This window comes from Sapajus apella, unplaced genomic scaffold (genome assembly GCF_009761245.1).
Source record: "Sapajus apella isolate SASKATOON/1434 unplaced genomic scaffold, GSC_monkey_1.0 scaffold13, whole genome shotgun sequence".
Taxonomy (NCBI): Eukaryota; Metazoa; Chordata; class Mammalia; order Primates; family Cebidae; genus Sapajus; species Sapajus apella.
Window position 1 is genome coordinate 949,385 of NW_022436953.1, and position 25,777 is coordinate 975,161.

At 41.7% G+C, this 25,777-nt stretch overlaps 1 protein-coding gene across 3 annotated transcripts in view; it reads right to left on the minus strand.

Moving 5' to 3' along the window:
* Positions 1-25,358, minus strand: part of ARHGAP19 (Rho GTPase activating protein 19) — a 74,528-nt gene extending 49,170 nt beyond the window's left edge. For 2 of the 3 annotated variants that reach the window (XM_032281174.1, XM_032281175.1), the window contains exons 1-4: positions 25,255-25,358; positions 3,648-3,913; positions 2,606-2,686; positions 1,199-1,408 (exon numbers count right to left, since the gene is read on the minus strand). In XM_032281174.1, the coding sequence (XP_032137065.1) occupies positions 1,199-1,408; positions 2,606-2,686; positions 3,648-3,913; positions 25,255-25,310 (613 nt within the window). In that variant the 5' untranslated portion in view covers positions 25,311-25,358. Of the gene's footprint in view, positions 1-1,198; positions 1,409-2,605; positions 2,687-3,647; positions 3,914-9,338; positions 9,773-25,254 lie in introns of those variants that run through there. The other variant, XM_032281176.1, reaches the window with a different exon arrangement.
* Positions 25,359-25,777: the final 419 nt, after the last annotated feature.

The following is a 25,777-nucleotide window of genomic DNA, read 5'->3' on the forward strand; positions in this document are numbered from 1 at the left end:
AAAAAAAAAAAAAAAAAAAAAGACAGAGTCTCGCTCTATCGCCAGGCTGGAGTGCAGTGACGCAATCCCGGTTCACTGCAACTTCCATTTTCCAGTTTCAAGCAATTCTCCTGCCTCAGTCTCCGGAGTAGCTGGGACTACAGGCACTCACCACCACGCCTGGCTAATTTTTTGTATTTTTAGTAGAGACAGGGTTTCACCATGTTGGCCAGGATGGTCTCGATCTCTTGAGCTCGTGATCTGCCCTCTTCGGCCTCCCAAAGTGTTGGGATTACAGGCGTGAGCCACAGGCCCAGGCTTTCTTTTTTCAAAAGAAAAAAAATTAAATCAATAACACTGGTTGTTTCTGGGAAGAACTGGGTTTTGGGGAACAGGGGTAGGAGAGAAGATTTTTACTGTATATTCTTTGAATCATCTGAATTTTGACCTAGGTGTTTCTATTTAGAAAACAAATATTTTTTAAAAAACAAATTTCTAAGAGTAGAGATGTCCTCAACTGAGGCATAGAGATATTGAGTAAAAACCCCAAACCAAGGCAAAAATACTGAACCTGTAACCATCTGAAATAAATGAATCAATCCAATGAAAAGCATACATTTATTAAGCAACTAAAATGGGTTGAGCACAGTGGCTCATGCTATAATCCCAACACTTCAGGATGCCAAGGTGGGTAGATCGCTTGAGCCTAGGAGTTCAAGCCTGCACAATATGGCAAAACCGCATGTCTACAAAAAATACAAAAAAATTTGCCAGGCATGGTGGCACACGCCTGTAGTCCCAGCACTTGGGAGGCTGAGGTGGGAGGCTCACCTGGGCCTGGGAGGTCAAAGCTGCAGTGAGCCAAGGTTGCACCACTGCACTCCAGCCTAGGTGACAGAGTAAGACCCTGTCTTCAACTAAAATGTTCAACATACTACTCGAGGACCTATCAAAGATTCAAAAATAAATAAAACCCAGACCACATCTTACCATCAGCTCATTATCTCAATACAAAGCTTAATCACCAAGAAAGCCATTCGATTAAATTAAACTTAACTAGCCAATACCTATGAGTACAAGAGAAGTCCAACAACATCACAAAGTCTTAACCAATATTAACAGAAGTATTGCTGCGGGTCACAAGCAACAGAAAATTCCTAGGAACTTTACTAAATTGAAAGAAATGTATTTACATCTCCCTCTTACTTCCTATACTCACCAGCAATTTTGAGGTGCGCATTGAAATGTTTATGTGTCAGCAGAGGCTCCGGCAACTCTCCTAGAAACATCTTCAGCAAAGTGGCAACATCATTTGAATGAAACTCCCCTGATTCCAAGTCAATGTCAGTTCCATTATTGAGAGCATCCCTTAAAATCTGCTGTCGGACACTATTACCTGGTACTCTAAACAAACCCTCTACTCGCAAGTCTGTTTAGTATAAAAGAAAGCAGAGGACAGGCAAAAAGGAAGCAGAAAGATTATGATTAAAATACATAATCTAAAGACTACTTTACACTTAAAAGAACCTTTACAAAGCCTTTCAAGTAAGTTTTTGCCTTTTTTCACCAGGGTAGTTTAGAACATACTGACCTCCTGAGGAGACATATCTGAACGGCCCTGAGCATTTGGAGATCTTCCAAACTAAAAGGTAGTCCTCCCAGGAGTCATTCAACAACCTGAGGTATGTATAGACATTCTGAATTTAACCCAATCAAGTCAGAATTAGATTGAAAAATAAACTGAAAAAAGCCAAATCTCCCTGAAGACCTCTTCTCCTTGTTTATCACAGACTTGGTTTGGAGGGGCTACATACATGTGTGGATGTCTGTGGCTCTCGTAAACTGTTTTCCCAGCCCAGAATGAATCCAGAGTCTCTGCATTGCTCTAGGAATCAGAACTCTAATGTGTCAAATTACCTTTCAGCCTAAAAGATTGCCAGAAGCTTAGGATCATCCCAACTAAACTATTCATTCCTAGGCCAGGTGAAATGGCTTATGCCTATAATCTCAGCACTTTGGGAGGCCTAGGCGGGTGAATCACTTGAGCCCAAGAGTTCGAGACAAGCCTAGGCAATATGGCAAAACCCCATCTCTACAAAAAAATACAAAAACTAGCCAGGTGCAAGCTTGTGGTCCCAGTTATGAGGGAGGTCGAGATGGGAGAATGACCTGAGCCCGGGAGCTCCAGGCTGCAGTGAGCCAAGATTGCACCACTGCACCCCAGCCTGGATAACAGATTGAGACATTGTCTCAAAAAGAAAAAAATGTTTAAGTAAAGAATGTGTTTTAATCATGTAATTCTGGAGGGAAAAAAAAAGTATCATGCTCTCTTAAATAAATGCCACAATTCTTTAGGAACAACATACTTTTCCAGAAGAAATGTCTCTCTGAGACGAGAGGTAAATGTGACTTCACAGTCTAATATATATACACTTTGAGAGTATAAAGCAAATGAATATATGAGACGAAGTTTAAAAGGAAATGCATTTAAAAATATGCCACCTGAAATTAACACTGGTTAGTTCCTTTGTTGATGGTTAATTAGTACTTACTAACTCAAGGCAGCTCTCAACAGAAAACTGAGAACTACTTAAACAAAGAATAATAAAATTTCAAGTAGTCTTACTTTTGTGTAGATATTCAATCAACTGGTATATCTGGGCAATGCCTTCCTCCGTCAGTGGGGACCCAAATATCACTCCTTTTTCTGAAAAACCATATGATATGACAGGGCTGTATTCCACACAAATAGTACAAAGTCATCATACCTAAAACCACTCAAGCATCCTATTATTTCACAATTCAGCAAGTGTTTTCACATGGTCAGTAAACAAAAACCTTAGAAGTGGAAGTAAACCAGAAAAGACAATCAGGACAACTCTCAATCAGCTTTCTCAAGTTCAATATTAGGCTATAGGTTCCTTGAGCGCAAAGGTTACCTTCTTGTTTGTAAGAAGCACATACCTACTAAGTAAGAAGGAGATATCTAGCATGTTAGTATTTAATTTAACAACAAACAGAAGGCCAGACATTGTGGCTCACACCTGTAATCCCAGTGTTTTGGGAGGCTGAGGTGGGAGGACTGCTTGAGGCCAGGAGTTTGAGACCAGCCTGGGCAATATAGTGAGACCCCGTCTCTACAAAAAACAGAAAACAGTCAGGCATGGTGTAGTCCCAGCTACCGGGAGGCTGAGACAGAAGGGTAGTTTGAGCCCAGGAATTTGAGGCTACAGTAAGCTGTAATGACACCACCGTACTCCAGCCTCAGCAACAGCATGAGATCCCATCCCCTAAAAAAAGAAAAAAAGAAACAAAGGAAAAAAATTCAAGCTTTCTTTACTATAGCCTCTAGCTATGTAATTTTGATTTTTTAAAGATTATTTTCACATATTAATAGGGCATAAAAATCAAGACACCCCTGATAACTACCTAAGTTAATCATGTCATCTCTCAGAGACTGAATATATTTGCTTTAGTTTAATTATTTATTTATCTAGACAGTTTTTATAATTTGTATTACTATTACTTAAGGTGTTACTACTTATGAAAAAATTTTTAAATGGCCCAAAAATGCTTTAATAGCAACTCTTTAGTGAATGTGTAGATGTTGAGAGAGAAGCCCAGGGCGCAGCTGAGGCCTACCCACCCTTCACAGACACATCTCCTACCCTTGCGCTTGAGAGACATGAGAGACCGGAAGAATCCTGACGCTGGGCCAGCCCCGCCAGGCAACTTAAGGTCCACTTCCCCCATCAGCTGAGCCAACTCCGTTCCAGGCAAATCGATGAGCCTTGTGATATTGCTGACCACCAACTCGGTGAACACCTCAGGTTTCTCATGTCGGAGCTTCTCCACAAAAAAGTCAGGATTAAAGATAATGGGCTGACCTCGAAGGGAAGAGTCATTGCAGATCACAAAACTGCAGATGGCATCACTGAAAAAAAAACAGAAGAAAATCTCTCGGGACATATTTTTGTATATGCACTACTCGTTGGGTTCTTTGGTCCTGACTCCACGCAAAGGCAGAGGTTTCCTTACAGTCAGCTTCCTTTAATTGAGCCAGCTGCCCTTGAACTCTGTTCCTTACAACCACAAAGCCTCACAGAAAGGAAAGCACAAGTACATAAAACAGATATTAATTCAGCTTTTCCCATGTCCACTAATAGGTTTTATTTTAAAATACTCCAATTCCGGATGCCTCTGACCCATCCATCATAATCTAAGTCCAACCTCTGCCCAGACAGTTCTCTCTAGGGCTCCTGATCTTAGCTGGTTCTCCACTCCTACATTACATTGGGCTATACGCTTGGCAAAGCTCCTTTGGATCTCAGAAATATTTTCTTCCCTGTTCTTTGTTTCCCAATGCCTACTATACCCTTGTATTAGTCCATTTTCATACTGCTAGGAAGAAATGCCCAAGACTGAGTAATTTATAAAGAAAAAGAACTTTAATGGACTCACGGTTCCACATGACTGGGAGGCCTCACAATTTTGGCAGAAGGTAAAGAAGGAACAAAGGTACATCTTACATGGCAGCAGGCAAGAGAGTGTGTGTGAGGTAACTGCCCTTTATAAAACCATCAGATCTCGTGAGACTTATTCATGGTGGGGAAAACCCACCCCATGATTCAATTACCTCCCACCAGCTTCCTCTAATGACACATGGGGATTATGGGAGCTATAGTTCAAAATGAGATTTGGGTGGGGACACAGCCAAACCACATCATTCTGCCCCGGCCCCTCCCAAATCTCGTGTTCTCACATTTCTTTTTTTTTTTTTTTTTTTTGTGAGGCAGGTTCACTCTTTTTACCCAGGCTGGAGTGCAGTGGCGCGATCTTGGCTCACCACAACCTCCGCTTCCTGGGTTCAGGCAATTCTCCTGCCTCAGCCTCCTGAGTAGCTGGGATTATAGGCACGCACCACCATGCCCAGCTAATTTTTTGTATTTTTAGTAGAGACGGGGTTTCACCATGTTGACCAGGATGGTCTCGATCTCTTGACCTCGTGATCCACTCGCCTCAGCCTCCCAAAGTGCTGGGATTACAGGCTTGAGCCACCGCGCCCGGCTTCACATTTCTTTTTCTTTTTTTTTTTTGAGACAGAGTCTCACTCTGTCACCCAGGCTAGAGTGCAATGGTGCAATCTTGGCTCACTGCAATCTCTGCCTCCTGGGTTCAAGCAATTCTCCCTGCCTCAGCCTCCTGAGTACCTGGGATTACAGGTGCCCATCACCACACCCAGCTAATTTTTGTATTTTTAGTACAGACAGGGTTTTTCCATGTTGGCCAGGCTGGTCTTGAACACCTGACCTCAGGTGATCTGCCTGCCTCGGCCTCCCAAAGTGCTGGGATTACAAGCATGAGCCACCATACCCAGCCAGTCCTCACATTTCAAAATCAATCATGCCTTCTCAACAGTCCTCCAAAGTCTTAACACATTTCAGCATTAACTTGAAAGTTCACAGTCCAAAGTCTCATCTGAGACAAGGCAAGTCCCTTCTGCCTATGAACTTGTAAAATCAAAAGCAAGTTAGTTAATTCCTAGGTACAATGAGGGTACAAGCACTGGGTAAATAAACTCATTCTAAATGGGAGAAATTGGTCAAAACAAAGGGCTATAGGCCCCGTGCATGTCTGAAATCCAACAAGGCGTAATTAAATCTTACGGTTCTGAAATAATCTCCTTTGACTCCATGTCTCACATCTAGGTCATGTTGATGCAAGAGGTGGGTTCCCATGGTCTTGGACAGCTCTGCTCCTGCGGCTTTGCTAGATCCCTGTTCCTGGTTGCTTTCACAGGCTAGCATTGAGTGTCTGCGGCTTTTCCAGGTGCACAGTGCAAGCTGTCAGTGTATTCTGGGGTCTGGAGGATGGGAGCCCTCTTCTCACAGCTCCACTAGGCAATGCTCCAGTGGGGACTCTGTGTGGGGGCTCCCACCCCACATTTCCTTCTCCTGAACTGATCTATCAGAGGTTCTCCATAAGGACTTCGTCTCATCAGCACACCTCTGCCTGTACATCGAGGCGTTTCCATACATACTCTCGAGTCTAGGCTGAGGTTCCCAAACCTCAATTCTTGACTTCTGTGCACCCACAGGCCCAACATCACATGTAAGCTGCCAAGGCTTTGGGCTTTCACCCTCTGATGCAATGGTCTGAGCTGTACACTGGCCCCTTTTAGCCATAGCTGGGACCCAGGGCACCAAGTCCAGAGACTGCAAAAAGCAGCAAGGCCCTGGGCCCAGCCCACAAAATCATTTTTCCTCCTAGGCTTCTAGGTCTATGATGGGAGGGGCTGCTACAAAGGTCCCCTGGAGACGTTTTCCCCATTGTCTTAGAAATTAGCATTTGGTTCCTCCTTACTTCTGCTGCCAGCTTGAATTTCTCTGCAAAAAATGGGTTTTTCTTTTCTACTGCATTGTCAGGCTGCAAATTTTTCAAACTTTTATGCTCTGCTTCCTCTTGAACACTTTGCTGCGAAGAAATTTCTTCCACCAGGCCAGGCGTGGTGGCTCACGCCTGTAATCCAAGCACCTTGGAGGCCAAGGCAGTGAATCACCTGAGGTCAGGAGTTCAAGACCAGCCTGACCAACATGGTGAAACCCCATCTTTAAAAAATATATCTAAAATAAATAAATAAATAAATAAAATTTTAAAAAAAGAAAAGAAATTTCTTCCACCAGATACCCTAAATCATCTCCCTAAAGTTCAAAGTTCCACAGATCTCTAGGGCTGGGGCAAAATGCCGCCAGTCTCTCTGCATAGCAAGAGTGATGATCTTTATTCCAGTTCCCAACAAGTTCCTCATCTCCATCTGAGACCATCTCAGTCTGGATTTCATTGTCCATATCGCTATCAGCATTTTGGTCAAAGCCATTCAACAAGTCTCGAGGAAGTTCCAAACTTTCCCACATTTCCCTGTCTTTTTCTGAGCCCTCTAAACTGTTCCAACCTCTGCCTGTTACTCAGTTCCAAAGTTGCTTCTACACTTTCGGGTATCCTTACAGCAGTACCCAACTCTTCCGGTACCAGTTTACTGTATTATTCTGTTCTCATGCTGCTGATAAAGACATACTCGCAACTTGGTAATTTATAAAGGAAAGAGAGGTTTAATGGACTCACAGTTCCACATGGCTGGGGAGGCCTCACAATCATGGTGGAAGGCAAAGGGGGAACAAAGGCACTTATTACATGGCAGTAGGCAAGAGACCATGTGCAGGGGAACCTCCCTTTATAAAACCATCAGATCTTGTGAGACTTACTCACTATCAAGAGAACAGCACAGGAAAAACCCGCCCTATGATTCAATTACCTCCCACTGGGTTCCTCCCACAACACATGGGAATTATGGGAGCTAGAATTCAAGATGAGATTTGGGAGGGGACACAGCCAAACCATTTAAACCCCTTTTTACTTCTAATATGTTGTTATGTTTAAGAACTGTATAATTGAAACTACAGCAGACATATAGTTTGTATCTATTAACAATTAATTCTAATGGCTTGTTCTAATCCTTATTATATAAACAGTCATCTCTTACATAACCAACAAATGAACATAACACAAGCTAGAAAGGACAAGTTATCATATCTCAGTTGGGCAGAATGGAAATGCACCTGACTCATACAAACATACCCACAATAAAAGCAATCACAACTTAAAAGTGGTCCATTATGCCCTAGGTACCAAAGCACTGTTCCAGGAAATATGACAGCACTTCTAAATATTAGATATAACTAATCTACAAAGGACATTGTCAATACTACATGGATAATTGTTAATAACAGTATAGTGAAAACAAGGCATGGGTAAACTTCAAAGTTCATCTCTATTTCCTTGAAAAATTATTGCATGATTTGATCAACAGCCCACATCTTCCATTGGTGGCTAGGAGATTTTTTTTTTCTCTGAAATGATAATGTATTATTAGAAATAACATATTAAGCTATTGTTGCTGCAATAAAAATAAAAAATAAAGAGAAATAACATAAAAGTTAAAAATCTAGGAATGTGTGTCCTCAAGCTAAAAAGTCACTAAAAAAAAAAAAATTTAAAATGCTTGTCTCCTCAACCTTTTTACATACTAGGTTATTTTTCCTGTTCAAATGCCAATGATGATAAATAAAAGCCAGTTCGAATTAGAGGCAACTTCATCTTAAATCTTGACAAGAGCCTCTTTTTTTAATGTCAGCTTATTTCAGTCAAGAAGCAAGAGTCGGGCCGGGCGTGGTGGCTCACGCTTGTAATCCAAGCACTTTGGAGGCCAAGGCAGGCAGATCACCTGAGGTTGGGAGTTCAAGACCAGCCTGACCAACATGGTGAAACCTTGTCTTCAAAAAAAAAAAAAAAAAAGAAGAAGCAAGAGTCGATATAAGACTATTGTTTATAATCACGGCCAATGAGTAATTACTACCCTACCAGGAGGGCCAGAAAATCATAAAATGTGTAACAACAAAAACAGTTTTATAATTTACTGAGTCTAAACTAACCATTTTCTAGAATTCACATCCCTTTTAATTCTGAATAACTGATTCAGATCAAATTAGCTTTAACATAAAAATGTATATTAATAGCAAGCTTTATATTCCTGAAACAGAAACACATACATACATAAAACTTACAGATTTTTATTAATGTCCAAGCAAAACTCAGGATTCTAACACTTTCATTACAGTTGACCCTTCCAGCACTAAACTGGATCAAATATTGTACATAAGTGAGAAAGAAACTAGAAGCAACATGTATCGTTTTTCAACAGAATCCTTCCTACCTCGTCATCACCCCCAAAACTACTCCCTCCTAAACAGCATGAACAAGTAGAAGAATAAACAGGTTCAAGGTTGCTCCTAGCTCTTAATGAATACAAGAAGAAAAAGATAACTTGGATGTCCTAACACATAAGTAACATTTAAACAATCTCAGTTTCTTTTCCCGGGTTTTTTCTCCCCTTTCTTCCCATGTTCATTCTCTCTTATTATGTCACATTTTAATTTCTTTAAGCTAGTTCTTTTCTTTTCTCCCACTTCCTCACATTTTCTGTGTGGACCATCTGGTAAAACAGTATCTAAGAGATGGAAATAGTTAAAAGAGAAATCAAATAGAAGGTGAAAGATGGAAAAGAGTTACAGCAGGTTATTTTTCTTAAAGTTATCCCCATATCACAAAGCCCACTAATCCCTTTCCAAAGAATATACAATACCACAATATAAAGCTAAGAATATCAAGAAACATGTTTAAGAGCTTAAGAAATTTCTAGGACTAAAGAAAAAAATACTATAAGCAAAAACAACTTTCTACTCTACAATATTTTAAAACAAACCAAATGTACTAAAGTTCAAGAAAATAAATACACTTCTTACATAAGTGCTGAAAGCTTCTGATGAGGCATTGGTAAATGGAAGAGACAGGAAAAAAGCTTTCCCCTTGTTTGTTGTGACAATCAGCCTCTCCTTTCCCTGCCCCAGCACAGCCTACACAAATTCCAGACATGTTAGAGGATACAAGGGCACATTATGGGGCCTGAAAGGCAGTACTTAAGACTCTGAACACTCATCTGCAAGCAGGAAAATAGAGATAAAAAACTAGACCAGTTAATTAACTGTATTTGCCAATGGATAGATGAAACTCAAAAGCAGACTCCCATCACCACTGAAGTTGTACTAGATGTAACAGTTACAAATGTAAAAGCATAGGACAGGTAGTTTTACAATATGGGGGAAGGGTGATCCCTACCTCACATCACAGACAAAAAATAAATTCCAAACAAAATAAAAATCTAAATATGAAAAGCCAAATTTAAAAACATTAAAAAATATAGAATAAATTAATGTGACAGAAGAAGAGTTGCTTAAACAAGACATAAAAAGCACAATCCCCAATGAAAGAATCATAAACTACATTAAATTCTTCTGTATAACAAATGACATTACAAACTAAATTTCTTAAAAATGAAGTCACAATGCCTCTAAAGAGGAAAAGTGAATAAAAGGGGAAGAGGAGTGGGAGAAAAACTTTTCACTGTGTGCTCTATTGTATTTTCTGGATTTTATATTCATGTGAACATACTAACCATTCATAATAAATAAGTAAATAAATAAATCTAAAACCTTAAACGTAATAATATGAAAGTGCTACATAAACTGCATGCTGTTAAGGAAAAAAAAAAAAAAAGAAAAGAAAAGTAATAAAATACTAGACAAGCCACAGGCTGAAAAAACAGATGTTTGCCATGCACATAACCAAGAATCAGTATTCAGAATTTATCAGTAAGCCTAAAAATTAACAAGGAAAAGACACTTGACTCAGTAGAAAATTAGTCAAATGACATGATCAGTAATGCATAGAAGAGAGGGCCTAATAACTAATAAACATAAAAAGAACCTCTGCTCTTTTAGCCAGATTTGAAAAAAAAAAAAAAAAAAAAGAATCTCAACTTCACAAATTATCAGAGTAAAGTAAATTTAAAAATAGTATCTTTCCTTACTCATCACTTAGCAAAATCAGATTCAAGTGGTATATTTTTATTCTCAGTTTGCTATGTTTTGTTTTGTTTTGTTTTGTTTTTTGAGATAGAGTCTCACTCTTGTCACCTAGGCTTGAATGCAGTGGGGCGATCTCAGCTCACTGCAGATTCTGCCTCCTAGGCTCAAGCAATTCTCCTGCCTGAGCTTCCCAAGTAGCTAGGATTATAAGTACCCACCACTACACTCAGGTAATTTGCCTCTGTTGTTTATTTATTTACTTATTTAAAATTGCGTATTGGGAGGCCAGGCACAGTCGCTCAAGCCTGTAATCCCAGCACTTTGGAAGTCCAAGGCAGGAGGCAGGAGGATCACTTGAGGTCAGATGGTGAAACCCCATCTCTACTAAAGACACAAAAAATTAGCCAGGCATGGTGGCATGCACCTGTAATCCCAGCTATTCAGGAGGCTGAGGCAGGAGAATGGCTTAAACCCAGGAGGTGGAGGTTACAGTGGGCCAAGATCACACTGTTGCACTCCAGCTTGGGCGGCAGGGCAAGACTCTGTCTCAAAAAAAAAAAGAATTGTGTATTGGTGTTTAATTTTATCAAATACTTATCAAAACTTTATTGTGCATCTATTGATCATATAATTTTTCTCATTTATGGTAAATAATACTGATTTTCTAATGTTTAACCAACCTTGCATTTCTAGAATAACTCAATTTTGTTATGATATATTATCATTTTTATATGTTGCTGAATTTGGTTTGCTAATAGTTTGTTTAGGTTTCCCATACATTCATAAGTGAGGCTGGTCTTAAATTTTCCTTTCTTGTAATATCTTCATTAGGTTTTCACTATGCTCTTTTGTATTTTCTGGATTTTATATTCATGTGAACATATTAATCATTCATAATAAATAAATAAATAAATCTAAAATCTTAAAAGTAATAATAAAATACTAGACAAGCCACAGACTAAAAAAAAGATGTTGTTTCTAGCCTTATACACTTAGGTGGGAAATATGTCTTTTTTTTTTTGAGACTAAGTCTTACTCTGTTGCCCAAACTGGAGTGCAGTGGTGCAATCTCAGCTCACTGCAACCTGCACCTCCCAGGTGCAAGCAACTCACTTGCCTCAGCCTCTTGAACAGCTGGGACTACAGGGGCACGCCACCACGCCCAGCTAATTTTTTGTATTTCAGTAGAGATGGGGTTTCACCGTGTTGCCCAGGCTGATCTTGAACTCCTGGGCTCAGGCAATGCGTCTGCCTTGGCCTCCCAAAGTGTTAAGATTACAGGCGTGAGCCACTGTGCCCAGCCTATATGTCTTATTTTTCTATTTTCTGAAAAAATTTATGTGAGATTAGTGTTATTTCTTCTTTAAATATGTGACAGAATTGGCTGATGAAGCCATCTGAACCTAGAGTTTTCTTTGTGAAAAGGTTTTTCTTTACATGTTCCATTTATTTTATGTTATGGACCTACTCACATTTTCCTTTACTTCTTGTGTTAATTTTATTAAGTTGTACATTTCAAGAAATTTGTCTATTTCACATAAACCTTCAAACTTTACTGGTATAAATTATATATAATACCCTCTTATTATGTTTTTTGTTGTTGTTGTTTTGAGACGGAGACCCAGGCTGGAGTGCAGTGGCGCAATCTCAGCTCACTGCAACCTCCACCTTCCGGGTTCAAGCAATTCTTCTGCCTCAGCCTCCCAAGTAACAGGGCTTATAGGCATTTGCCACCACGTACACCTTTTTTTGTATTTTTAGTATGCGGGGTTTCACCATATCGTCCAGGCTGGTCTCGAACTCCTGACCTTGTGATCCACCTGCCTTGGCCTAGGCCTGGGATTACAGGCATAAGCCAAGAACCCGGCCATCCTCTTATCTTTTTTAATGTCTCTAGGTTCCACAGTAATGTCCTCCTCTTTGTTCCTGATATTGGTAATCTGTTTTTCAATGTAATTAGCATTGTCAAGGATCCAAATTCTGGCTTTCTTGATTTGTTGAACCTCTCTATGGTATATGTTTGGTGTTTATTTTATTAGTTTCTTGTTTCTTTTTTTCTTTTTTTGAGACAGAGTGTTGCTCTGTCTCCCAGGCAGGAGTACAGTGGCATGATCTTGGCTCACTGCAACCTCCACCTCCCAGGTTCAATGCATTCTCCTGGCTCAGCCTCCCAAGTAGCTGGGATTACAGGCACACACCAGCATGCCTGGCTAATTTTTGTATTTTTAGTAGAGGCAGGGTTTCACTATGTTGACCAGGCTGTTCTCAAATTCCTGAACTCAGGTGATCCACCAGCTTCAGCCTCCCAAAGTGCTGGGATTACAGGCGTGAGCCACCCACACCCAGCCTATTTCATTAATTTCTGTTTGTTTTTTTTTTTTCTTTTTTTGAGACAGAGATTCACTCTGTCACCCAGGCTGGAGTACAGTGGCACTATTCTGGCTCATTGCAACCTCCACCTCTTTGTTTCAAGCGATTCTCATGCCTCAGCCTCCTGAGTAGTTGGGATTACAGATGAGTGCCATCATGCCCAGCTAATTTTTGTATTTTTAGTAGAGACAGGGTTTCACCATGTTGAGCAGGCTGATCTTGAACTCCTGGGCTCAAGCAAATCCCACCTCTCAAAGTGCTGGGATTACACACATGACCCATCAAACCCAGCCCACAACATTATTTTCTGAACAGCCAAAAAAGCAAAATGTCCAGAAGAATTTTAATTTAATGGCTTTGTTTATTTGCAATGGAATATTAAACAGTAATGAAAATGGACAGACTCTAACTATATGTACAATCATAGTTAAATCTCACAGATGAAAAGCAAAAGAAGCCGCACACACACACACACACACACACACACACACACACACACACAGAGACAACTACATACTATATGATGACATTTATATCAAATTTTTAAAATAAATGAAACTAGTTTTAGAGATACTTGCTTAACTGGCAAACTGTAAAGAGAAGCGGAAATGTATTTACCATAATATTCAGGATATTGGTTACCTTTTGTGGATAGTGATTAAGAGGAGGCATGAAGGTGTGAAAAGAGTTCCTGAAGTGCTAATAATGTTCTTGTGGATAAATTACTGAGCTATGGGAAAAGGGGAGCATTGGAATCAAATATGGCAAAATGTTAAGATTTGCTGAAGCTGGGTAATGGGAAGAGTATTGATTATATTGTTCTATAAACTTGTATGTATAATCAACATTTCATGACAAATTTTTTGAAGAAACCAAGTAGTTTTGGCTCAAATCTCACTTCAATCTGATATAAATATAGAAAATCAAAGTATATACTAAAGACTAATTTACTCATCATAAAAGTTTTTACATAGATGGCCAGAACCAGGAAAATTAGTAGCTAGATATGTAGGCATACAGAAATAACAAGGGCTCTGGGCAACTATCCCAAAGAATGATAGAGGCAAGATCCCTCAAAAAGAACAATTTGGGGGAGGTGGCCTGCAGGAGACAGAGGGATTGACAGGACGTTGTGCGCGGCAGCTTTCCTCTGGATACCAATGCTGAGGACACCATATCGGGGCTCTCCTGCCCACTTCTGTGGGTCGCCACTTCCAAGATAACCCCAGTGCCAGTGACATCCTTCCCATCAGTCACCACTCCAGCACCAGAAACCTGTGAAGGCTGCAACAGCTGTTTCCTGTATTAAAGCACTGTTAATACCTGCTCTTGGATGGATAGAATGTAAAGAAGATGAGAGCTACTGTTCACATAATTCAGCAGAGACTGTGGCGTGGTGAACAGGACCTCTGTTCTGTGCCAATTGGCACCCTGGTTCCAATCAATTCTACAGTGACACATAGATCCAGAGTTTCATACTCAGTGAATCTCAGCAGAGTTGCTGAGGCTTTGTGTGTTGAGTTCATAAACGACTTTTTGTGGATTTTTTGGAAATCTTGGGAAATACAGAAGCCTAAAGGAAATTATAATTCCCATTTTCCAGAGTTAAAACCACAACTCTGCCTTCCTCTTCTACAACTTCCACCATAGTTACTCCATCAGGTACAACAAATACCACTTTCACTCCAACCTCACAAACTGTGCAGAAGTCTACCTTTAATGCATAATTTTCTTTCTTCATAAATTCTGCAAATCTAAGAAACAAACTTATACTCTGTTTTTTTGTTTGCTTGTTTGTGACAGAGTCTCACTCTGTCGCCCAGGCTGGAGTGCAGTGGCCTGATCTCAGCTCACTGCAACCTCCGCCTCCCGGGTTCAAGCAATTCTCCTGCCTCATCTTTGAGTAGCTGGGACTACAGGTGCATGCCACCGCGCCCAGATAATTTTTTACATTTTTAGAGACGGGGTTTCACCGTGTTAGCCAGGATAGTTTCCATCTCCTTACCACATGATCTGCCCGCCTCAGCCTCCCAAAGTGCTGGGATTACAGGCATGAGCCACCACACCCGTCCACAAACTTACACTCTGTAAACAGACCCATTACAGTGATAAGGACTGGAGATTCATTCATGTAACTTACTGAAACTAAAATACTATCTTTCAAGATGTCCCACATGGAAGATGTTTTTCCAGGATCTTTCAATTTCCAAAAGATGCATATAATCTATTTGAGAGCATCATCTTTAAAGAAAAAAATCAATTAAATCATTTTGTTCAACAGGAAATTTTTTAATATTCTGCATTAATCCTGTAGCAGTCTTTTATTTTAAATGGTTGCCGCTTTGGGATTATGTTTTTTTTTCTTGACATGCCAAATGTAACTTTCTGTAAGTGACAGAAAATGCTGTCTTGTGCAGACAATGTCATGACTCTTAGCAGTTTAAATTTAGTCACTTTAAAGCCTGAAAGCTGCATTATTTTCATCCTAACTCAAGACATAATATAGTGAACAGAATTAAGAAGAGTATGCCAAATGAGTATCAATCAAATGGATTGTGGCCTATCATGTCAAAGTGGCATAAATTTATCAGTCTAGTAATACTAGAAAAATAATATAACCTACTTACAGCCTACAATTACCACTTTTACCACTAGATGGAACCCTACATGTAAGGTGATATGCTCAGTGAAAGAACTGGAAACAATTCACAGCTGAAAAATCAATTACAGAAAAATGAAATGCAAGTGCTTCTGAGGCATGTTGAAGCCATGAATCTGCAAAATTCAAGGCAGTTTAAAAAAAAACTGCATCCTGCAGATGTATCTTTTGGCTGACTATACCAAAACTGCACACCCACAAAACTAAATGTTTCCTCCCTGGTGAATTGCCTAACTTGATTTGTTTTCCAAGAACCACAACCTTGGCAAGATTTATCAAAATATGAGCTATATTTAAAGTTGTCTAAATCTGATTTACCACCCTGAGAGAAGTATGCACTGTCTCTTTATGCTTTTTCAACTTTAAAAGGCTCTGAAACATGGCTTTAAAGGTGTCACTTTGTTGGAAAGCTGTTAGATAAGAAACACAACTATCTCCTTCTTGGTTATATGAAAAAGAGAAAGGAATAAATATAAATTTTATAAAATAAAAAAAAGAAATACAACTATCAAAGACAAGACTGTGTTATTCCCTCTTTCTACACATCAAATTTAAGCCAGTATCATCAAAGTTGTACATAAAGAGAGAAGAGAAAACTAAACAGGCCCTATATGCCCAAGCTGTCGGTGCTTTTTAATACTAGAGACAATTCAACATTAATAAGTAGTACCACAATTCAGGGAATGATATCCAATTTCTTAGATAAAAATTTTGAAACATTTATATACCCTTAAGAGTAGCTGTGCAATGTTTTGTAGTATGGACTACAAAATTATCTCTAATTTATACTCCAAAAGTAGTCTGCAAATATATTTAGCCCCTATATTTGATCTCAACCTGAACAAATTTCTTTCTTGCTTGCGTGTGTGTGTGTGTGTGTGTGTGTGTGTGTGTGTGTGTGTGTGTGTGTTTAGATTGTGTCTCCCTGTTGCCCAGGCTAGAGTGTAATGGCACAATCATAACTCACTGTAGCCTCAACTGCCTGGGCACAAGCAATTCCCCCACCTCGGCCTCCCTAGTAGCTGGGACCACAGACATGCACCACCACACCTGGCTAATTTTTTTTATTATTTGTAGAGACAAGTCTCTCTATGTTGCTCAGGGCTGGTCTTGAATTCCTGGGCCCAAGTGATATTCCCACTTCAGCTTCCCAAAGTGCTGGGATTACAGGCACAAGCCACCATGCCCAGCCAAAATTTCAAACTAATAGAACAACTTAACCAAAATTAAATTGGCAAACTATTCTGAGATGAAAAAACTCTTGATTGCCTGCCTTCTTAACCTAAGCATTTTTGGAATCCTGTGACAATATAGTGTTCTCAGTCAAGAATGATGAGCATCAATAATGCCAATTTACTGACTTATTTATTTGCTTGGTAATTTTTATCTTTTTGGGTGTCAGATGAATTACCATTAATTCTGTTGCTGACACCTTCCTTAATTTTTCTCCCCCATGTAGTGTACAATAGGAAGAAAGTTATTTGTATTAAGAAAGTAACACCACGCTGGGTGCGATGGCTCACACCTGTAATCCCAGCACTTCAGGAGGCCAAGGAGGACAGATCATTTGAGGACAGGAGTTCAGGATCATCCTGGCCAACATGATGAAATCCCATCTCTACTAAAAATACAAAAAAATTAGCTTGGTGTGGTGGTACACATCTGTAATCCTAGCAACTAGGGAGGCTGAGGCAGGAGAATCACTTGAACCTGGGAGGTAGAGGTTGAAATGGGCCGAGATCATGCCACTGGACTCCAGCTTGGGCAACACAGTAAGACTCCATCTCAAAAAAAAAAAAAAAGAAAAAAACAGTAATATCAAAATTCCCTATTAATTTGGGAGAAGGTGCTATAGGATGCTTCACTGACAATACAACCTTTCTTATCATTTATCTAAAAAATGTTTACTCCTCAGAAAAGCAGAGTCAATGCTTCATGAGCCTTTTTTTTTTTGAGACAGGGTGTCACTCTATTGACCAGGCTGGAATGCAGTGTGCGATCACAGCTCACTGCAGGCTTGAATACCTGGGCTCAAGGGATCCTCCCACTTCAGCCTCCCAAAGTGCTAAGACTAAAGGCGTGTGTCACCACACCTGGCTACTTTTTTTTTTTTTTAATAGCCCAGGGTCTCACTATGTTGACCAAGCTAGCCTCCAACTCCAGGCCTCCAGCAGTCCTCCCACCTCAGCCTCCCAAAGTGCTGGCATTACAGGCATGAGCCACTGCACCCAGCCTCCTACAGACTTTTAAGTGCCATGAGTCTCGGGCAATTAAAACTAGAAGTACTTCTATGTACGATCAGATTAGGTCCCAAAAGACACTTCTACATTCATTTGTTCCAAAGTCCAGAGTGACACATACTATCCAAGAGACAGCTAGTGGTTTTTGTTCTGGCACATGACTTGTTCATATCTACACAAGTTCACGAATTGAAAATTCTTAAAAAAAAAAAAAAAAGCCGGGCGCGGTGGCTCAAGCCTGTAATCCCAGCACTGTGGGAGGCCGAGGCGGGTGGATCACGAGGTCAAGAGATCGAGACCATCCTGGTCAACATGGTGAAACCCCGCCTCTACTAAAAATACAAAAAATTAGCTGGGCATGGTGGCGCGTGCCTGTAATCCCAGCGACTCAGGAGGCTGGGGCATGAGAATTGCCTGAACCCGGGAGGCGGAGGTTGCGGTGAGCCGAGATCGCGCCATTGCACTCCAGCCTGGGTAACAAGAGCGAAACTCCGTCTCAAAAAAAAAAAAAAAAAAAAAAAAAGTTTCTGGCCAGGCACAGTGGCTCATGCCTATAATCCCAACACCTTCAGCTTCCTAAAGTGCTGGGATTACAGGCACGAGCCACCATGCCTAGTCCAAATTTCAAACTAATAGAACAACCTAATCAAAATTAAATTGGCGAACTATTCTGAAAAGCCAAGGTAGGAGGATCACTTGAGCCTAGGAGTTTGAAATCAATCTAGGCAACATGACGAGACTCTGTCTCTACAAAAGAAAAAGAAAGAAACAAAGAAATTTGTTTTTAAATTAGCCAGGCATGGTTGCTTGAGTCTACGGTCCCAACTACTCAGGAGGCTGAGGTAGAAGGATCACTTGAGCCCAGGAGGTCAAGGCTGCAGTGAGGTGGAGTTCTCTGCACTCCAGTCTGGGTAATAGAGCAAGACTCTCTCAAAAAAGAAAAGAGTTTCTATACTTTCAGTCAGCCAGAAGTACTCAAAATTCCACAAACTTAACCATAAATCTTTTCATCAGCCACCATAAGAAGGTGAATTGCTTTTCTGAGACATACGGTACCCAAACCAGAAATTAGTCACTCGTGTCATTTAAAATCAATCCAATCATGATCTACCGAGTGCTTTGTAACTTTAAGGTATTGTAAGGTATAGAGACAAAAACCAAGGTAAGTCTCTAGCCTCTAGGAACTGAAAATTCACTAAGTACTACACAATTTCTAACAGTAGCTAAAGACCACAATACACAAGAGGATACAAGATCATTAACAGCCAAATACATGATACAGACAATAAAGGCTCTAAGAATTCAAGAGAGAATCTTTCACCCATATACAAGAAATTTGAGCTAGATCTTAAAGACTAGGATTTACACAGTGGGCGGGAGCGGGGGAACGATAGCTAATATTTAAGGTGCTTTTTGGTTTCTCGGAGTTTTTTTCAAGAAACCTAAGATGTTTTTGACACATATTATTGGCCAGCCCTTTTCAAAATGAAGAGAGGGTTGGGCGCTGTGCCTCATGCCTGTAATCCCAACACTTTGGGAGGCCGAGGCAGGTGAACCACCTAAGGTCAGGAATTTGAGATCAGCCTGACCAACATGGAGTCTCTACTAAAAATACAAAATTAGCCGGGCCTGGTGGTGCACACCTGTACTCCCAGCTACTTGGGAGGCTGAGTCAGAAGAATCACTTGAACCCGGGAGGCAGAGGTTGCAGTGAGCCAAGATCGTGCCATTGTACCATTGTAAGCTGTGGGGGGCTTTTTTTTTTTTTTTTTTGAGACTTAGTCTCGCTCTGTAGCCCAGGCTGGAGTGCAGTGGCAATCTTGGCTCGCCACAACCTCCGCCTCCCAGGTTCAAGCGATTCTCCTGCCCCAACCTGCGGAGTAGCTGGGATTACAGGCGCACGCCACTGTGCCCAGCTAATGTTTTTGTATTTTTAGTAGAGACGGGGTTTCACCACGCTGGCCGGGCTGGTCTTGAACTCATGACCTCAGGTGATCTGCCCACCTTGGCTTCCCAAAAGTTCTAGGATTACAGGCATGCGCGCCACCGCGCCCAGCCAAAAGTATATACTCTTAAAGCTTCAGTGAATTTGTAGGTTGTAGATGTTCTGTATAAAAAATGACTGGGGCCGGGCGCGGTGGCTCAAGCCTGTAATCCCAGCACTTTGGGAGGCCGAGGCGGGTGGATCACGAGGTCAAGAGATTGAGACCATCCTGGTCAACATGGTGAAACCCCGTCTCTACTAAAAATACAAAAAATCAGCTGGGCATGGTGGCGCGCGCCTGTAATCCCAGCTACTCAGGAGGCTGAGGCAGGAGAATTGCCTGAACCCAGGAGGCGGAGGTTGTGGTGAGCCGAGATCGCGCCATTGCACTCCAGTCTGGGTAACATGAGTGAAACTCCGTCTCAAAAAAAAAATAAAATAAAATAAAAAATGACTGGACACAGAACAATGCAAATTTAGTTAACATTAATTATCTATACACTTATTAGGTAAGATGAAAAATTTTGTTACGTTTTTTAATACAATTTTTTTTAACAAATTTATTATTTATTTATTTATTTATTTTTAGCAATAGGGCCTCACTCAGTTACCCAGGCCAGAGTGTGGTGGTGGCATTCTAGCTTATTGCAGTCTCAAATTCTTGAGCTCAAGTGACCCTCCTGCTTCAGCCTCCCAAGTAGCTGAGACTGCAGGTATGTGCCACCATACCCAGATAATTTTCTTTTTTTTGGAGACAGAGTCTCACTCTGTCACCCAGCCTGGAGTGCAGTGGCACAATCTCAGCTCACTACAACCTCTGTCTCCTGGGTTCAAGCAATTCTCCTGCCTCAGCCTCCTGTGTAGCTAGGACTACAGGTGCACGCTGCCACGCTCAGCTAATTTTTTTTTGTATTTTAGTAGAGATGGGGTTTCACCATATTGCCCAGGCTGGTCTCGAACTCCTGACCTCAAGTGATCTGCCCACCTCGGCTTCCTAAAGTGCTGCAATTATAGGCATGAGCCACTGCACCCACCCTAAGCCAAATTTAATGTTTACAGATACCATCCAATAAAAAGTATACAGATTTCCTATATCACTCTTTATAATACCACCAACCCACTTGTTTTGACCAATCAAAGTAAACTTGTGCAACACTATCTGCTTTGCTTTATGCTGTGGTTTCAGGCCACTTACCAGTTTATGCAGATTAATTCTAAAATTCTATTTTCTTTCTTCCCCTCCTTCCAAGACAGGCTTTATTTACAAATGTGACCAAACTCTCTAAGCCTGAGCATTGATAAAATGTAAAATAAAACCAGATTTGGCAATGCACAGTGGCTCACGCCTGTAATCCCAGCATTTTGGGAGGCCAAGGTAGGCAGATCATGAGGTCAAGAGATCAAGACCACCCTGGCCAACATGATGAAACCCATCTCTACTAAAAATGCAAAAATTAGCTGGGTGTGGTGGCATGCACCTGTAGGTCTAGCTACTCAGGAGGCTGAGGCAGGAGAATCGCTTGAACCCAGGAGGCAGAGATTGCAGTGAGCCGAGATCATGCCACTGTACTCCAGACTGGCAACAGAGTGAGACTCCATCTCAAAACAAAAATGCAAAAATTAGCCAGGCATTGTGGTACACACCTGTAGTCCCAGCTACTCGGGAGGCTGAGGCGAAGAATCACTTGAACCTGGGAGGCGGAGGTTGTGGTGAGCCGAGATCATGCCACTGCACTCCAACCTGGGCAACAAAGCAAGACCCCGTCTCAAAAAGACAATACTAAGCTGTATGTACTTCCCTACTGCCAATTATGGGGAGAAGTAGCTTTATTTCATTTCCTGCTTTCGCCTTTTCTCTTTGACCCATAGAGGTCTCTATTATGTTTATACTATTATTGGTAAAGTGGATAGTTTCTTTTTTTGTTTTTGTTGTTGTTGTCGTTGTTGTTCGTACAGGGTCTCACTCTGTCACCCAGGCTGGAGTGCAATGGCAGGATGATGGCTCTTTGCAGCCTCCACCTGCCCCAGCTCAACTGATCCTCCCACCTCAGCCTCCCAAGTAGCTGGGACCATAGGTATCCATCACCACACCTGGTTATTTTTTTTTTTTAATTTTTTATAGGGTCTCCCTATATTGCCCAGGCTAGATTTGAACTCCTGCTGGCCTCAAGCAATCCTCCTGCCTCCGCCTCCCCCTCCAAAATACTGGGATTACAGGCATGAGCCACTATGTCTGACAGTGGATATTTTCCATCTGTGAATTCTCCTTTGGTATTGTCCACTTAAGAGTAACCTGAAGGTATAACAAATGAAGTGTGTTAAATTTTAAAGGACAATTCTACTTAATAGAGACCAAAAATGGAAGGAAATGGGTGTTCCTCATCAGCAGGTCGAAAACACAGCATGGGAATCTTTACAGGCAGAGCAATTTTTCCTTGTTTGAATCTTTGGCCAGATGCAGTGGCTCACACCTATAATCCCAACACTGTGGGGGGCTAAGGCAGGAGGATTGCTTGAGCCCAGGAGTTTGAAGCCCACCTAGGTAACACAGGAAGACCCAGTCTCTAGAATGAATTTTAAAAATTAGCCAAGTGTGATGGCGCATGCCTGTAGTCCCAGCTACTTGAGACAGACTGAGGAGAGAGGATTGCTTGAACCCAGGAGGTCGTGCGTATAGTGAGCCATGATCATGCCACTACACTCCAGCCTGGACCACAAAGTGAGACCCTGCCTCAAAAAAAAAAAAAAAAAAAGAAAAAAAAATCATAAGTTTTTAAAAATAAATATTTGATTAAAACAAGTTAAAGCATTTTTAATTTAATAATTATAAATTATTAAATAATAAATTATCTTAATGGAGCAGTGTTAAAAATAAGGATGAGGAGGCTAGATGCGGTGGCTTACGCCTGTAATCCCAACACTTTGAAAGGCCAAGGCGGGTAGATCACCTGAGGTCAGGAGTTCGAGACCAGACTGACCAACATGGAGAAACCCCCGTCTCTACTAAAAATACAAAAATAGCTAGGTGTGGTGGCACATGCCTGTAATCCCTGCTACTCAGGAGGCTGAGGCAGGATAATTGCTTGAAACTGGGAGGTGGAGATTTCAGTAAGCCGAGATCACACCATTGCACTCCAGCCTGGGCAAGAAGAGCGAAACTCCATCTCAAAAAATAAAAATAAAAAAATAATAATGAGGAGGAGGAGGAAACAAAAAGCTGGACAGTTCTAAATGGTCCATATTCTGCATTCAATATTTAAATATGTATTCATCTGTGCCAGTCAGACAAAACAAGGGGCCACACATCAATAGAACGTTAGAAAGATTAATCTTTGCAGGGCAAGAAAGAATTTGTATTTATCACCATGAGAAAATATTTATCTTAGAAATAACAGACTATTATTCACTAATTATTGATCACCTACACAAAACTAAGCACTGTGAATATGTGATAAACACATATGTGTGTCCTGCTCTTAAAATGCCTTACAGAAATCCCAAACTTCTCTTTTTTGCTGTTTTTTTTTTTGTTTGTTTTTTATTTTTTTTGAAACGGAGTTTAGCTCTTGTTACCCAGGCTGGAGTGCAATGGCGTGATCTCGGCTCACCGCAACCTCCGCCTCCTGGGTTCAGGCAATTCTCCTGCCTCAGCCTCCTGGGTAGCTGGGATTACAGGCATGCGCCACCATGCCCAGCTAATTTTCTGTATTTTTAGTACAGGCGGGGTTTCACCATGTTGACCAGGATGGTCTCGATCTCCTGACCTCATGATCCACCCACCTCAGCCTCCCAAAGTGTTGGGATTACAGGCGTGAGCCACCGCGCCCGGCTTAATCCCAAACTTCTCTTTTACAACATGGAATTGATGAAATGGTTTCAGGTTCAGGTAAGATTGTGTGAATGCCTGCTGATCATGTAATTATCTAATATTCTCACTCAAAATTTAAATTCAACTGGCAATATAATATACTAGAAGGAAATTCAGGCCAGGTGCAGTGGCTCACACCTATAATCCCAGCACTTTGGTAGGCCAAGGCAGGAGGATCACTTATGCCAGGAACTCAAGATCACCCTGGGCAACATGGCAAGACCCCTGTTTGTATAGAAAAAACCACTAGCTGGGCATAGTGGCACATGCCTGAAGTCCCAACTACTCAGGAGGCTGAGAAGGGAGGATGGATTGAGCCTGGCAGACTGAGGCTGCAGGGACCTCTGATAGCGCCACTGCACTCCAGCCTGGGCAACAGAAAGAGACCCTGTGTTAGAAAAAAAGAAATTCAAACTCTTCCATATCATATTTTTTTTTTTTTTAATGTATGAAACGGAGTCTTGATCTGTCACCCAGGCTGGAGTGCAATGGCACAATCTTGGCTCCCTGCAACCTCCACCTCAGCCTCCCGAGTAGCCGGGACTACAGGCGCCCACCATCACGCCTGCCTAATTTTCGCATTTTTAGTAGAGACAGAGTTTCATCATGTTGGCCAGGCTGGTCTCAAACTCCCGACCTCAGGTGATCTGCCTGCTTTGGCCTTCCAAAGTGCTGGGATCACAGGCGTGAGCCACTACGCCCGGCCCCTATCATATTTTAAATAACACACTCAAGCACGCTCATCTAGGCTCGGGAAGAAGCCGGGTCATAAAGTCAGCTTCCCAAGATTCTTGGAATCTCCTATTCTGTACAAATGGAACCAAAAGACGCCAAACCGATGTATTTTACTGAGTTACGCTGAGGCAATGTAAATAAATTCAATCTATTGAAGTATACCGAAAAACAACATTGTAATCAATTAAGACAACTTAGGTCTCAAGGCTAAAGCAACACCGCCTCGAAACTCTTTCCTGGAAACACTAAATCTCCGTGTGGCTGTTTAGGAAAGACCCTATGGAAATAAAGTCATGATGTCCTGGACTACAGATCCCTCCCGCATCTGCTCCTTGGCTGTTCTGCTAGGAAGGAAAAAACTCTATCGCGCAGAGCTGTCATTATCGATTTAGCTCAGTGCTAGCTTTAAATGGATTGTCTTATTCAATCTTGACACTTTGAAACAGGCATCCTCATTCCCCTTTACAGATGAAGAAACTGAAGCCGAGCGAGGTTTAAAAACTGGCCCAATGACTCAACACAGTTTCTAATTGACATTCAAATCCTTGCTCGGATCTGAACGCGCTAAGTGCCTTGGGGAATATATGAAGCGAAGTGTGTAACCGTGAAGAATTCGCTCAACAGCCCCGGACTTCCGTTTCCTCGCCATCCAGAAGAGTCTCGGCGCCAAGGCAATTTGCGCTGCCACCCCCAGCTTGCAGCCAGCACAGCTGGCGGAGCCCCCCCAGGACAACGGCAGGACGGCGCGGGGGACCTGGCTGGAGCCCAGCGCTGAGGCCCGACCCCAGCGCTGAGGCCCCCGGAGGCGCAACCGTGAGAAACGCCACGGGAGAAAGAAACAAAGCCCAAACCGTGCGCCACCGTGACCGAAGGCAAAGGCAGCAGGACGACCAGCTCAAGGCCGCGTTTCCCAGGAAACTGGACCAAACTCAGCTCACCTCCGGCCGGATTCGCCGGCTGGCACCTCCCCTTCACTCAGTGCCTCGGTCGCCATCTTCGTCAGCAAACTTCTTACACCGCCCCCCCTTAGGTCCCGCCCCCACATCTTTGGATTGGCTAATGTGTTTTCACCTCTTCCGTGCGGTTGGATGACTCGACCGCCCCTCCTCAACCTGAACCGTTTAATATATTATTGGTCTATTCAAATGACTAACCATCATTGGTCGTTCCCAGCCCCGGCGGAAAAAAAGGGAGGGGCGGGGAAGACGACCCAGCCCCGAGGCCTGCCGGGTGTTGTAGTTTCTCATTTTGATTAACCCTTCCGATTCCATCGACTTTTAGGTTCAAGTCAGAAATCACCAGCCTACGTTCAAATTTTGTCCTGATATATAAATCTCAGAATTATAGAGCTGTCGACTGTAAAAGTGACTCATCACTTTCTAAAATACAATACTCTATACCTGTATCTTATCATCACACAATATACCCAGATAACAAACCTACCCATGTACCCCCCAAATC